Source organism: Electrophorus electricus, chromosome 22 (assembly GCF_013358815.1).
Source record: "Electrophorus electricus isolate fEleEle1 chromosome 22, fEleEle1.pri, whole genome shotgun sequence".
Classification (NCBI taxonomy): Eukaryota; Metazoa; Chordata; class Actinopteri; order Gymnotiformes; family Gymnotidae; genus Electrophorus; species Electrophorus electricus.
In genome coordinates, this window is record NC_049556.1 from 11,485,680 (window position 1) to 11,501,668 (window position 15,989).

Below are 15,989 nucleotides of genomic sequence, written 5' to 3' on the forward strand. Positions count from 1 at the left end.
TATGAAAGCACCTCAGATTGTTAATAAATATAAAAACCAAGGCTGAGTTAGATGAAGTTTGGCTGATTCAGTTAGTTGTTAGTGATCTGGCGCCATCTGGTGGAGAAATCAAAGTTTTTCAACTCATCGACTCCTTTACAAAAGCCCATCCTCCCTGTACACGCCTGCTAGTTTGAGGAAGCAAAAGCGGTTACTACGCTGATCTTTATTAATTCTGCGTTCAGGTCAGTCAAATATTATGAGAAGCTCTATGAGAAACTCTTAACTCTGGTATTTACTTCTACCTGCTTTATTACTGAAAGCAGTCTAAACTCCCTCAGCTGGATAAAGGAATACAGTGAGTGATTCTCACTTATGTTACTGTGTTTATTACAGAAGATCTAAAAGTGAAAGTGAAGTTTGGACTAAAGCAGCCATTACAGAGAAACAGCACAGCAGCTCTTGGAGGAAATGGCTGCTGCAAACCTGCTGTCAGAAGAAGAGTTTTCATGTCCTGTGTGCTGTGACATCTTCGGGGATCCTGTTCTACTGTCGTGTAGCCATAGTGTGTGTAGGACCTGTCTGCAGCAGTTCTGGGAAACCAAGGGATCTCAAGAATGTCCAGTTTGTAGGAGAAGATCCTCTAATTCTGACCCTCCCTGTAATCGTGCACTAAAGAACCTGTGTGAGGCTTTTCTAGAGAGCAGGAGTCAGAGAGCTTCAGCAGGGTCTGAGGTGCTCTGCAGCCTGCACAACGAGAAACTCAAACTCTTCTGCCTGGAGGACCAACAGCCTGTGTGTGTGGTGTGTAATCTTTCAAAGGCACATAAAAATCACAACTGCTGTCCAATAGATGAAGCTGTATGTGACTTTAAGGTATGAAACTTATTCTGTTATTTTGCCTTCCAAAATGTTCCACAAACTTAATTTAATATGCTTCTGAGATGGGTAAATTAATATATTGTTTTGCGTTTTCCAGAGACGTTGAGAAACTGTTTGACAGATGCGTTGTCGGTATCAGTGGGTATAGATTTGGGCCCATAGAATTACTAATAGTCTCAAAGAATTACTTAATCAGGGGTTGATAAACTCCATAAAACTTGAATGTCTTTATTTTGTAATAAAGTCTATGAGAATCATATTCTCCAACACAAGTCTAACTCTACATTAGAGATAAGGGAGGCGAACACTGTACATTTGGTGAAAGAGAAAACCTGCCACTCTGTTCTCTGCAGTTTCACTCTCTGGGACTCCAGCACATTTATACATTTACATTTTCCACCTGCTGGAAAAGGCTCCTGCTGCTCTCAGCTAAACTATTTTTAATTGTAGAATAAACTCAAGATCTCTTTGGAGACTGTACAACAGAATCTGAAAGTCTTAGAGGTAGCCAAACAAACCTGTGATGAAACAGCAGCTCACATTAAGGTGAAACATCATTCTGAATTATGAAACATGTTGCTAACATCGTGACTTTCATGAGTGTCCACTTATCCTGTGGAGAAAAAGATTCATACATATTTGTACAGTTTATATTTCATCATCATCTGTCAGGCCCAGCACACAGACATGCAGATATAGGAGGAGTTTGAAAATCTTCACCAGTTTCTAAGAGATGAAAAAGCAGCAAGAATAGCTGCCCGGAAGGATGAGGAGGAGCAGAAGAGTCCCTTCTGATAACTTGATGTCCACGTTGAAACAGTAAGTGATTATTATTTCCATTTTAATCTCCATGTTAGTCCATAGAATTTGTTTGTACTTGGTATTATTTATTTGTCACATACGATACCTAAATAATGAATCCAAGGTCTGTAGGCAGACATATTACCAAGAGATATTCACCAGGAATGCCCACTTGAGGTAAAATAAGTTCTATAAACTAGGACCTAAATATTGTTTCTAAACCTGAAAAACACTGTTCCCTGTATACTTGTTCACCCATAAATTCACATATAAGGAAAATCTTAAGGAAGACATTGAGTCTCATGAATTCAGATGAAATCACAGCCGCTGTGAAAAATGGCAGATTTATCGTTCAGCTGGGAGAATGTGCTGAACAATGGTGGGTCATCTGCAAAGAATGAAACAACAGCGTTTGAGAAGTAGGGAAGTTACTGATTTGTGGTGCAAAAAAAAAAAAAGGTGCATCATTGTCTTCAATGACAAGGAGATAAATATGTGGAAATTAAAATAAGGCCAACACATACAAAACTGCTTCTCCTAAAAAATAATAATAGAAAATAAAATAAATTTTAAAAAAGTTGGAGTAAACCAGATGAAACTTGTTAATATCTTGGCACAGAAACTCAGTAACTTCCAATAAATGCAAAGGTCCTTGACTTGTAATCGGAAGGTTGCTGGTTCAAGCCCCGCCACTGTGGAAGGCCCTTCACCCTCAATTGCTCAAGTTGTGCTCAGTCGAAATTGTAAGTCACTTTGGATAAAAGCGTCAGCTAAATACCGTAAATGTGTACACTGATTTATGCAAAAGCGGCATGAAATCTTTAATAAGTGAAGTTGTATGCACCTACAGTGCTGCCAGATGTGCAAAACTTCTGGCAGTAACCATTCTGTGGTTTGACGCGTCAACACCTTCCCGCGCTTTCTACTCCGAAGAGAGGCTGGCGCCGTAAATACGTCTTCGAGAATGTTCTATGTGAAAGCCGTTGATAGACGATTAGCTAGTATAGAAATGACACAAATTAGACCCTACTTGGATGTTTCTGAATCTTCTTTGGTAGCTTACATGGGCCAAATGAACCTTGTTACTCTAGGTAGTTGTTTAGAAGAAAGTAGTGAGATTAAGGTTAAAATGGCTTGTAATATGATAGATTTGTGGTAGGTTAACACTGGCTTTGTTGGCTACTCTTAAAGAGAAGTGTATAGCTAGCTAGCGAGCTATATATAAACGTTAGTAATTAAAGTTAGTGTGGGGTTGCATAAATTAAATGAATGCTAAGCTTACAATAATAGAGAATAACGCGCAGAATGGAATAGGGCTAATGCTTGAATTAATAAAATAATTACTGTATGTCCAGACATAACAGGATTATTAATAAAAGGCCGCAAGGTAACGCACTGGTTCCTGCATCAACGGACACGACATTAGCTTAGCTAGCTAGGGAATGTTGAATGTTTTAACCTAGAGAAACTCAAACTTGGTGAGGAATATGTGGCGATTAGCATAAAGGTTTCACGATATATGCTAACTCGTAGGGAGTGTGTGCCGATGTACAGTAGCTAGGTTAGCTAGCTAGCTCGCTAGCTACTTGGATTAGCCTCGATTGCAAAGAGCGCCAGTATGTAGTATTAAGGTCTAAAAGAAGTAGCTAGCAAGCTATCGTTAATTTAAACACCATTGAGTTTATATAAGGATAAATACTTGTAGTCTTTAACTTCAAAAGCAGTAATATTTCATATAATATGTAAGTAATATAAGGTATTGGTGTGACTTAAAAAACAAACGCAGTGTGTTAAACGAGTTGCTGCATTACGCAGGGATATTTTTGGACAGTATAACAACTGATTGAAAGATGGCGAACCAAGCCAACGCTGCACGTGGAAGTGGGCAGTAACGGTTTAAAAAATAAATCTGATTTGAAATGACTGCCTACACCTAATTTTTTTTTTTAATAGTCTTTTTTTTTTCTTTGTTCATCTCGGTGTTTATGCACAAAATTATTTTACTCTGGAAGTTTATATATTTTCTGCTTTGTTCCAGGTGAAGAATGTTGCAGGATTCATGTATTTCATGGACCCGCAGCAGGCCAGCCTACAGTTTGTCTGACAGAGTGAGAAGACCAAAGAGTATTTTAATACTCTAATGCTAGACTCAGCAAACAGATGGTCCAGACTTGCACGAAGAGCCTGAAAAGGTAAGTAGTGTGTCCTTCATAGTGCTACACTCTACTACAATATAAAACATTTGCAATCACTGGGTGAACTGAATTTGCCATCTTGACTGATGTTTTCTCCTCTTTGTGGTTCTTAAGGTGCAAAACACAGACTTTTTCTGGCCTCCAGCTGACTGTGATTCTGCACCACCTTCAGCAGTCAGCAGTGGTAGAGAACACGACTGTAAGTATCATCATGGAGCATGTGTCACTCTTTTGGTAACATTTTTTTATCAGTATTTGAGATACACTCATAAAGTAAATAAAGAGGTTAATTTCTGTCATCATTTTGATTTTGTCTTTGTTAGTAAACAGGTAAATAAAACGTTGGAAGTTTGTCCAATCTTAAAAGGCTTAATTGGCTTTAGATAGCTAGCTAACTTGTGGATTATTGACAAGAGGAATAGTAGACAAGATGAATAATGTTAAACTTTTATATTTTTAAATAAATGAAATTCATATTCAAACTAAAATTACTGATCACGCAGTAAAACAAGCCAGTTTCTTAGCTAGCTAGCTACCATAGCATGTTTCGACATGGAATTATTCAGACAAATTTTCCTACAGGTTTGGGTAGCTAGCTAGCTAGCTAGCTAGCTAGATACGAGCGATTTGGGCTCCTCCTGCATGATCGCAATGCAAGGCTATGACAGGTACATGAACACTACTGTTATGACTGCTGATCATTTTGGCCAGAATCCAGGCTGCGCAGCTAGATGGAGAAGTGGGTGGACGACCAGTGTCCCAGATGCTGCCCAGGTGGAAACTGGTTTGTGGGTCGACACTGCCCTGGAGTTTGCTGTTCTCCAGAAGCTGGTTCTCACCCAGAAGTGGAGGGGTCTGGTGGTGACAGATTTTGAAGGAAAGGGTAGAGGACTGTTAACCACCAGGACAGTTTGCTCATGAGAGGTTGTGTACGACTACGGTGTTGTCTATAGGTCTACTGCTGATTCAGAATCTGGGTACACCTTTTTTAAAGAGAAATGACAGGCAGGGGAAAGATATAGATACCCATCAGAAGTGCTTACCATCCAGATATGGCTACATTTGGTGGACATATCAGCCTCTCCTCCAAGACAGCCAATCTGTAGCCTTGATTATATATTTCAGATGGGAGTGATGTAATTCTGTTTATGTAAAAAAAAAATATTTATTTTTTTTATGGACCAAAACAGTTCAGCCCTGCTATTCCTGAGAGGACACCTGAAGGAGAGGAACAGGACTGCATAGTGGTTTTCATAATCAGGGTGCTCAAGGTCATTTTGTTACCAATCTTTATAGCGCATCTATTGTTTTTGTACATGAATTTAATTGTCTCATGCTTTTTCCATACACTACTTTCCTGTAATTTGTGGAATAGACCATTGGGCTAAACTGTCTCTAAAGATTTTTTGAAGTCTATGAAACATGCAGATATTTAGTTTTTTATCTGGTTAACATGTTGGTTGGGCTATAAATATGATCTGATGTGTGGTGATTTGGTATAAATCCAATCTGACTTTTACTCGACACTGTGCTTCATAAGGAAGTCTATAAATCTAGAATTAATAATACTGCAGATCACTTTCCTCAGATTACTGTCCACACAGATGCCCTGGTAATTATTGGGGTCAAATTTATTTCCACGTTTTAAAATGTTACAAGACTTTCAGGAAGTCTTTTATTGCAATCTTATATATTCAATTTTGCAGTTATATGCTTTTGTTCAGGTATTGAGATGGTGGGTAATTGATTATTGAGCGATTTTAAAAAGTTCCAAGTTTTGAATAGACGATTCTGCTCATATAGGTTTAGATTTAGATTCTGAGCGTAGTGTGTTTCACAGTACTGAAGACATAAATCTGCATTATTTGGGTTTTGTGATTTTGAGTTGATTTTCTCATTTCCTTCCTAATTTTTTTGACATTCTGTTAAACCAGTTTATTATTATTTAACATTTGGGTGGTTGTAAATATATGATTTGTGTTCTTGACTGCAAGATTGAATCCTTCATAACTATAAGTGTGGTCTCCAGAAAGGTGTCTAAAATTGTTTTAATTTCTTAAGTGCTGACTACTTTCTGGAACACGTCGGTGCTATTTTGGGCCCATCTTTATGACCATCTGATGTTGTTCAGCCTACTTGGCTGTGTGGATGCTTTTAGTCTCTGTTCTTTTAATTAAAAGAGTCATTTGGCTTTGACCAGACAGAAGGCTGAATGCTATTAAAGTGAATGCACTGAGGCTTTTGCTGTGCTTGGTTTCTACATATACCTGGTTGTTTCTGTGGGCACAGGGAAAGTCATTTTTTGTTTTTTTGAAATCAGGCAGTATTCCAGTTCTGGCATTAAGGTTCCTGCTGGTGAGCACATTTCCTTGAGCATTGGAGTATTTTATTTTCCAACTCTGGAACCATCTCTTCAGAGTACTGTGGGGACTGTCAGAGAAATGTATATAACACAAAGAAATCTTTGTCTGGGAAAGCTACTGTCTTTTTTTTTATTTTTAGCCAAATGTTTTCCAATTTTTAGTGCATCTGTATAGTTTTGATTTATGTCATATTCCTCCCAAGGGGCGGCCCTGGTGTACTATTCTTAGTTTTGGGGAAGGAATGATAATCTCCCAGGCAGAAACACAACTCTCAATCATTTCACTGCGAGTTATACTGTGTATGACTATGTATGTGACAAATAAACCGAACTTGAACTCCCTGTAGTCTTGGGGGCAGTGTTAGTTTTAAATCATGTTTGCTTTTGTTTTCTCTTATGGGTTTTGGACAGATTACTGTAATAGTTGTTCACCCACATTCTTTCTCAAGCTTCAAATTGTTTTTTTGCGTCTATGAGCGTACCTTCTTCAGACTTTTTTTCTGTTTTGTTTTCAACTCCCTGAGTGTCAACATATCAGTTCAATATTTGTTTCTTCATTTCCTCAAACTTCATTTCCTCTTTTGTGTTTTCAGACGTTCTTGGAACTGCTTTTCATGTTGCCTGCTCTCTGCTGAACACACTTTCTCAAGATTTTCAAATTGTCTCTTTTTGCTCACACTTTTTTTGCCATCTCTATTTCTTCAGAAATTTGTCTTTGTTGGGTTTTCTCTTTCAACTCTTACTTCTTTCTGTCTCTTTCTCTGCATTTCAAGATATCTTTGCTGCCACCATTCTTTTTGGTTTTCCAGAATTCTTCTCCATTTTTCCTCCTCTTTCCTTAGCACTTCTCCCCTTTCCTTTGCCATCCTTCTCTCCATTTCTCTCATTCTGTTCCATCTCCATCCACCATCTCTTTTCTCTGTTCTTCTTAAGTATATCCAGCATGTATATCTGCTTTTCTCATTCTGTCTCGCATTCTTTCCTTCAGTTCCTCCAACTGTCTGATTCTTCTCTCTAGTCCTCTTGCCGTCTTTCCTTCTCTCTCTGTCTCTCCATCTCCTTCAGTATGTTCATCTTTGTCAAACTAGTCTTTCCTTCTTTTCTCTCCCTTCTGTGTTCGTCTAGGCCTTCCTTTTCCAGTGCTACTGAGGATGGGCTGCTCTCAGGCTCGCTGCTGACTGTGCTGAGTCTTCCACTCTCTCACGCTCCTGCCTCAACACCACCTAAAACACACAAACACCACATGTAACATAACAGTTGTAAACACAGAGGGCACAATTTAATCTCAGGATATAAAAGGTTTGACATGATAACACACCAATCTTACTGTTAATGGATAAGGTCATAAGACATTTGTCATCATGGTCTGGTGCTCAATTTTAATTCTTTTTCTCTCAGCTGCAGTAGTCTCACTGGCTCGTGTCTCTCACTCTCAGCCATAATGTTCCCCGCTTGCACGCTTCCTCCATGCATCAGGTCCTTTTTATGATGTGTTGCCTTTTTCATCACACATGTATTATTGGCAACACATTTAATGTAATTTCATATATATTGGTATATTAAGATTTTAAAATTTTATGATTTATTTTTTGTCCCACATATTTTAGCCATTGTATGACCATTGAACAAAGTCCTCCATGTTCTATGCAGACCTATGCACTCGTGTGTGTGTGTGTGTGTGTGTGTGTGTGTGTGTGTGTGTGTGTGTGTGTGTGTGTGTGTGTGTGTGTGTGTTCGTTCTGCTATTCTGTAAAAGTCCGCTGAATTAAACTATAATTAGCAAATCCATTTGGACTAAAGGCTTTACACAGACATGAAAAAATGCTGTTTTTTCACTGCATCTAATTTAATGTCTGCCCTCTAGTGGACAATCTTCTGATGACAGCAGCATGTGGATATAGAATGTATTTTAGAATTCAGTGCAATGAACTTTCATTGAGGAATTGAATAGAAAACAAAAAAGGTCAGAAAATCTTTTTTCAGTTTATACATTTGGCATTTCACCAGTTATTCTCAAGCTACTCCTGTTGACTACTAGGAAGTAAAATAACTCCTTTGATGGCATAACTTACAAGGTTAATTAACACAATTCCTGTGTAAATACCTGGAATAAGGTGTCTTCCTATTATGAGAACATACATCAGATGGGACCAGAGACACTTGACGTGTGTTATTGACCCTGCACTATGGATGACACTAAGTTGTTGGGGTGAGTTTAGAATACACTTTCCAAATGTGTTCAACATGTAGAAAGCTTAAGACTAACCAAAATGTGCTTCTATGCAGATACAATAAATATTTGTCTTTGTTCTACAAAAAGCATACAGGTTTCAAATAAGTTAACCTTCCTTTAAATGCTCCGGACTTTCCAGAGATTTCTGCTGTTTCATGAACATGATTCTTCATATGTAATAGCAAAATAATTTATATGCATTTATACCATACAGTATATTATTTCCTTTTGTATTTTAACCTTTGTCTTATTGTTAATTAATAGTGCATTAGTGGATCCACCCTCGTGGATAAAGCATAAACATCATCTCCTTCACAAATGCCCCTGCCCTCCCATACACCTGTTTAAGGAAGTAAATCTGCCACCTGATCTTTATTCTGCATTCCAGTCACTCAAATATGAAAACCTCATAACTGGTGTTTACGTCTACCTGCTGTATGTCTAAACTCTCTCAGATGGATAAAGGACTACGGTGACCGACTACAGGACTACATCTGCTGCTGTATTTATTACACAAAATCTAACAGTGAAGTTGGACAGGGAACCATTACAGAAAAAAAGCAAGGGAGCTGTTGGAGGAAATGGCTGCTACAAACCTGCTGTCAGAAGAAGAGTTTTCATGTCCTGTGTGCTGTGACATCTTCAGGGATCCTGTTGTACTGTCGTGTAGCCACAGTGTGTGTAAGACCTATCTGCAGCAGTTCTGAGGGAAAAAACTCGAGAATGTCCAGTTTGTAGGAAAAGATCCTCTAAATCTGACCCTCCCTGTAATGCACTAAAGAACCTGTGTGAGGCTTTTCTAGAGAGCAGGAGTCAGGGAGCTTCAGCAGGGATTGAGGTACTCTGCAGTTTGCACAAGGAGAAACTCAAACTCTTCTGTCTGGAGGACCAACAGCCTGTTTGTGTGGTGTGCCATCTTTCAAAGGCACATAAAAATCACAACTGCTGTCCAGTAGATGAAGCTTTGTGTGACTTTAAGGTATGAAACCTATTCTGTTATTGTACCTTCCAACATGTAGCACACAACTAATTTAATATGCTTTTGAGATGGGGAAATTAATATATTGAATGTTTTACAGAGCAGTGGTCAGTGTGTTTGATGGACTGTCAGTATCAGTAGATGTGTATTCAGTGCAGTGGCTCATAGAATTACTTTAATCGGGTTGTAAAACCCTAAAGTCCATGTGTTGTAAAAAAGTTTATGAACATCATATCCTACAACACAAGTCTAGCTCTACATTAGTGATAAGGTAGGAGGTCACTGTACTGTTGTTCCTAGATCTCCTTAAGTTCAAGACTGTTTGTTTGTTTATTCAATACACACTAAATAGAAATAAAGATGCAGACTCTGGAATTAATTGAAGAGAAAAGCTGGTCCCGTCTTTATTCTGAGCTCAATGTTACAAACGAAGCATGGTCTGGAGAATGTCTAACAGTCTCAGGTGGGCACAGCTTTTATACATTTTCTTCATAACCATTTTTATTTTTTCATAAAAACTTGTCCCGGGTCCACTGTTGTTCTCCAAACCACACATTATTCAATGTATGCAAATTGATATTCAATACTTATACCCACCAGTTCTTGATACCATTAGGTTCATCCTGAACTACTACTGTTTTTTTAAAGGCGGTGATGTCCATATTGTTTGTTCTGGTCCTTGGTCGGCTGTCCTGTCATGGAACCAAGGCGTTCCCCTCGACTGAGGCTCCTAGAGGCCTGTCAAAGAGGCCTCCTGAGGATTTACACTGAAGCCTACAGAGGCCTTTCCTGCATGTAAGCAGTTTATTCTGGACCATCCCTATTTTTCTGCTTATAATATCATTTTATTACCTCAGTACATTTGGTGAAAGAGAAAACCTGCCACTCTGTTCTCTGCAGTTTCACTCTCTGGGACTCCAGTACATTTATACATTTACAGTTTCCACCTGCTGGAAAAGGCTCCTGCTGCTCTCAGCTAAACTATCTTTAATTGTAGAATAAACTCAAGACCTCTTTGGGGCCTCTACAGCAGAATCTGAAAGTCTTGGAGGAAGTCAAACAAACCTGTGATGAAACAGCAGCAGAATGAAAGATCATTCTGAATTATGAAACATGTTGCTAACATCGTGACTTTCGTGAGTGTCCACTTATCCTGTGGAGAAAAGGATTCATGCTCATTTGTACACTGTATATATTTCTGCATCATCTCCCATTCCAGTGTCAGGCCCAGCACACAGAGAGGCAGATAAAGGAGGAGTTTGAGAAGCTTCACCAGTTTCTAAGAGATGAAGAATCAGCAAGAATAGCTGCACTGAAGGAGGAAGAGGAGCAGAAGAGTCACATGATGAGGAGGAAGATTGAGGAGATGAATGGAGAAATAGAATCTATCAGATAAAATCAGAAACCTACAGAAGGAGATGGAAGCTGAGGACATTCTGTTCTTACAAGTAAGAATCACCCTCTCTCCATCTCTCCATCTCTCTCCATCTCTCCATCTCTCTCTCTCTCTGTCTCTCTCTCTCTCTCCATCTCTCCATCTCTCTCTCTCCATCTCTCTCTCTCTCTCTCTCTTGGTCTTTCTCTAACTTCAATACATGGACACATGCAAAAAAAAAACATGTATGAAAAACAGAGAAAAGCTGTAATCAAGAATTGAATTTATTCCCTGAAATTAGTTGTTCTGTGGAAAAGTCTTTATTGACTTTGATTTCTCTATAGGAAAGACAAATATGTGACCATCATATCAACAAAATGATTGAAAGGTGATTCTGTAAACTCAAACCATGAATGCTCAATGATGCACTTAATGGTTTTCACTACCTGTAAGTCATTCTCTTATGTCTGTTTTGATCATTACATTTTCACATATTTTGTGAACTATATACATTAATTTAACACTTTATATTACTTTTTTACAGTAATACAGGGGTTCAGCACACCCCAAAGGAACCTGAGAAGGTGTCAGCAGCTCTGATCAATGTTGCAAAACGTCTTTCCAACCTGAAGTTTAGAGTCTGGGAGAACATGCAGAAGATCCTCCAGTACAGTGAGTTTTGATTTTCATGGGGTCAATTTACTGGACCTTGTCTGGTTCTGTACTCCAGATGATTTTAACTGTCACTGTGAATAAATCATTTGTATTCTGGGTTTGGAAAACTGTATAGTGTGAGAGATCCCATTGTTAAAAGCCAGTATAAAACAAATAAGATTTTTACATCATTCAATCCAGCATATTACTTCATGTGGTCAGAATGGCAGCGTCCAGTTTAAACAGTCTGTTGTTCCAGTCTCTGTGAAAGACACCATCACCCAGCAGAGCTGCTACTACTGGATCATTATAGTTTCTAGAAGATTCCAAAACATGCCAATAGACTCTTAACACCTATAATTCCACATACAAGCACATTAGTTTCATACCATGTTAGACAAAAGCATGATGAACACAGACATACAGTACATGAGGAGGTTTAATATCTGTAAAGGTCTCCAGATCTAAAGTCATTTCACTCAAAGTAAAGGGTCTGCAGTCTGTAGATGTGACCTCATCACATAAACACATGAACATGATGATTCATTCTGTTCTCTCCTCAGCTCCTGTTACTCTGGACCCCAACACTGCCCATCCACACCTCCACCTGTCTGATGATCTCACTACTGTAGAACGTAGACCACAGACATCACTGCTTCCTGATCATCCACAGAGATTTGAGGTGTATCCGTGTGTCCTGGGCTCTGAGGGCTTTAACTCAGGGACACACTGCTGGGATGTTGATGTTGGAGGCAGTGAGTACTGGGCACTGGGTGTAATTAGAGAGTCTGAATCAAGAAAGGGATCATCTGTCTGGAGTTCAGTATGGAGTCTACACTACAGTAAAAGCAGTGATGAATACTGGACCAGCTGCCCAGGACAATCAGATTATGTCCAGTGCAGCTGGACTGGGACTGGGGGAAGGTGACATTCACTGATCTTCTAAACATTGCACACCTGCACACTATAACACACACTTTTACTGACACAGTTTTCCCATTATTCTTTGATTTATCTATTTGTCTTCTGAAAATCTTACTAGTGCAGATAACAGTATCCGTAGAAAACCAGTCTGTGGTTTGCTGAACATGTTGTCAGCGTCCACTGCATGTGTAAGATGTTGTATAACCTGTAAGAACTCTGTAAGTGAATGTTGAGTCTCCACAGTATTGAATGGTTTACCAGTGTTTCCCAGTCTTGGTCCTCCAGTTCCCTGCACTCTACATTGTAGTGTGTTCCCTGTAAACCCAGAGTGAGACTGGACCCATTACAGACCAAAACACTGAACACTGTGGAGCTGAATGGAGCACTGCTACCACCTGTATGTTTACACAAGGGTTTATGTGGTCAGCGTTAGTGTTCAGATGTTTTGTTTTTCTTTGACCTTCATCCACAGAGGTGAGGCTGTCCATTAAGGCCAGTAGGACTGAGAATCTCATTTTAACTCAGGTCTTAAACAGTAGAACAACACCTGTGCTTGTAAATGTGGATTGTTTATGACAGTTGTCATCTCATTTATCATCTTAGAGTTGTAACTCAGTGAGAGGTGTGGGGCTGTTTTGGTTTGGTTTTCTTTTGTTTAAGACTTGCTGATTCTTTATTTGATTTTCCGTTTTATATATGTGTGATTATTCTGTCCAAACTTTGGGAAATTAACAAATTCTGAGTTCTGACTTTTTGCTTTGTCAAAAAATTAGTTTTCAGCACACCTACACTCTTATACTGCGTCATACTGATATTGGTATCCAACAGTGTTGCTTTTATAATGTGAATGTTTTGATAGGATATTCTTATTTTCAAATACATTACAGATAAAAGCAACATGTTAACTCAGTCTCGTGTGCTTGTGAGACCTTACAGATCAGCTGGTGTTATATGACTTAAATTCAGCATGAATAAATTGACATTCTAAGTTTTGACTTATTGTAAGTTAATAAAACATGGGGGATTTGTTTTCCTGTTTAAACTAACATGAGACGGTGGATGTGATGGTTAGTTTGCTCACTCATTTTTAAAGGTGTTCCAGCCTGGGACAAGGTCTGATCAAGGTCTGATCAATGTCTGATTAACATCTGATCAAGGGCTTCTTTTCCTCCTGAAAGCATGCAAACAAGCTTTTCATTTGGTTACAAAGAAAACACACATGACTACATATGTAACACTGGACCAGCTGCTATACTGTGTGTGAGGTCATGAATGCATTCAGTATAAACTCCTGCTTACATACAAAGCTCTGCATGGTCTTGAACCTCCTACACTCATCTCTGCTCTTCACTTTCCTCTTTCAAACCACAATTAAAAGCAATTTTCTCAACATTTTTCATAACTTTTTTCTCTTAACAGTTGTTAATTAATTTGTTAAATGTGTCAGTGAATGTTTTTTTTTTTGTTGTTGTTCTCCATCTTAATTGCTATTGTAAAGTGACCATGAGTCTGTGAAAGGCGGTAAATAAATAAAAAATATTATTATTATTATTATTGTTATTATTATATGTCATGGAACACTCCCCTTCCCACTGTTCACGTGGTATGGCCCGCCAGGTGGTCTCATTTGTAACCACGCCCCTGTTGTTAGCGCACGCCTGCGGTGACACATTACGGTTCATTGTCGTTATGTTTGTATGTGTGTCGGTCTTTAGTTCTGGTGCTGTTTGTGATGCACGCTGTGATTTTGTTCGTGTTCCTGTGTGCGACTCTGTTTGACGTTGCTTATGTTCACCACGCTGTGTTTGTCGCATCGTGTTGTGTCTAATAAATGTCTGTCTCCGTCGAGAGAGTCTGTGCATCCTGCTCCTTGCCTTGCGTCACTCGGGCTGTTATATTATTATTGTTGTTGTTGTTATTATTATTTTTATTATTATTTATAATACAATATAAGACCAAATGCACACTTCCATTTACACTAAAAGTACATACAGTTTACCAGGGCAGGTCTACCAGGCCAGATCTCCACAAGTGAAGACTAGAGAGTGACACCATTAAAGTCACTGAGATCTTCACTATAACCCATTATACTGTCAGTATTTGACTATGGAGATTTTCCGCCTATTGGAAGAAGTATTGTCACTCCAGTCTGTAATTCTTTACTTGATGGGTTTAGGGTCAGGATGAGGCTTGTAAATACTTTTCATTCTTCTCTGTGTGAAAATCTGGTCTAAACAGGTTTGTAACTGGTTCAGTATGTGTCTCTGTCCCAGCTCCGCCCACTGGAGCTCTGTTCAGACAGATCCTTACCCTACTCCTCACAGACCGTCTTCCTCTGCAGAAGAACTCAGGCTCTGCTGTACACGATGAACAAAATCATAGTCTATGACAAAACAGACTTCCAGGGTCTTAGCAAAGAGTTAACCTCCAATGTACCCGACCTAAGAGACTGCAATTTTAACGACTGCATCTGTTCACTGAAGGTGATTGGGCAACCTTGGGTGGTGTACCCAGATGCTAACTATGCTGGTTACCCAAATGTCTTTGAGGAAGGAGAATACGCCAAGGTGGATATGGGTAAAAAAATCTCGTCAATGGAAATGGTAACCGAGGACCTGGCAGATCCTCAGATCACCCTGTATGAAGGTCCAGACTACCAGGGCCGGAGCCTCGTCCTCACCTGTGAGACTAACCTGTGTCATGGATCCTTCAACGATACAGCGTCTTCTCATAAGGTGCAGAGGGGAGCCTGGGTCCTCTACCAGCACAGAGACAGAGGCGGATATATGATGGTGGCCCGAGCTACCCACGATGTACCTCAGTACAGCTGGTTTGATAACCGGGTGTCCCACCTGCGGCCTCTGAAGGCAGGGAGGTCCATCATCAACTCTGAGCTCCTCTGGGACAAGAAGGCAGTGCAGGTCAAATCTTCCATTATCGACTCCATATGTGGGGTGAACCATGGAAAACACGAGCAAACCCTCTCCACGGAGCTGACCCGAGAGTACACAGGCACCGTAACCGAGAGCTTCAGCTTCAGCAATTCTACAGGGATCAGCTGGGGAACAAAGTTTGAATTAAACCTGGGTATGATGAGAGCAGAGCAGGGCATCTCTCTGAATAACGTCTTCACTGTGGAGAAGGGAAGCAGCAACACGAAAACGGAGAACACGAGCGTCCGAGTCACCCTGCCAGCCAAAATCCCTCCCCACACCAAGCTCACGGTGAACGTGGTGCGGAAGGAGGTGGACATGAAGGTCCCAGTCAAGCTGACCGTCTCTACAGGGTCACGCACTATGGTTGAGTTTGGGGAGTACAGGTGTCAGTCCGGGAGCTTGATTTCTACAGAATTCAAGGAAGAGAAGATCTAGTGCAGTCATTGGTGGGGATAAACAATTTGGCTCAAGTTAGCATTTCCTAAAGACTCAAGTGCAGCCGTTACTTGTTTTCAGTCAATGGCTATTGAATATATTAACAATTCTTCAGTCATCCTGTTAATTGCATATTCCCATGTGCATTGGTAAAAGTGTATTACACTTAGCTGACGCTTTTATCCAAAGCAACTTACGATTAAGACTGAGTACAACTCAAGCAATTGAGGGTTA

The 15,989-nt window shown here is 39.7% G+C and overlaps 1 protein-coding gene, 2 long non-coding RNA genes and 1 pseudogene across 3 annotated transcripts; all 4 read left to right on the plus strand.

The window, feature by feature from the left end:
• The first annotated feature begins 188 nt into the window (after positions 1 to 188).
• Positions 189 to 13,932, plus strand: LOC113591020 (annotated as a pseudogene).
• Positions 1,569 to 6,565, plus strand: LOC113591022. Its single transcript, XR_004775479.1, has 3 exons — positions 1,569 to 1,680; positions 3,701 to 3,854; positions 3,972 to 6,565. It is a non-coding gene; the product is annotated as an uncharacterized LOC113591022 (long non-coding RNA).
• On the plus strand, positions 9,855 to 10,529 carry LOC113591023. Its single transcript, XR_003412158.2, has 3 exons — positions 9,855 to 9,894; positions 10,080 to 10,226; positions 10,429 to 10,529. It is a non-coding gene; the product is annotated as an uncharacterized LOC113591023 (long non-coding RNA).
• An 804-nt stretch (positions 13,933 to 14,736) lies between the features above and the next one.
• On the plus strand, positions 14,737 to 15,755 carry LOC113591030 (epidermal differentiation-specific protein-like). The gene has a single exon (XM_027031384.2). The coding sequence runs from the start codon at positions 14,751 to 14,753 to the stop codon at positions 15,753 to 15,755; it is 1,005 nt and encodes a 334-aa protein (XP_026887185.2). The 5' UTR covers positions 14,737 to 14,750.
• The last annotated feature ends 234 nt before the right edge of the window (positions 15,756 to 15,989 follow it).

Excerpts from the sequence above, each read along its gene's own strand:
- LOC113591030 (XM_027031384.2), top strand. The coding sequence starts at position 14,751 with ATGAACAAAATCATAGTCTATGACAAAACAGACTTCCAGGGTCTTAGC.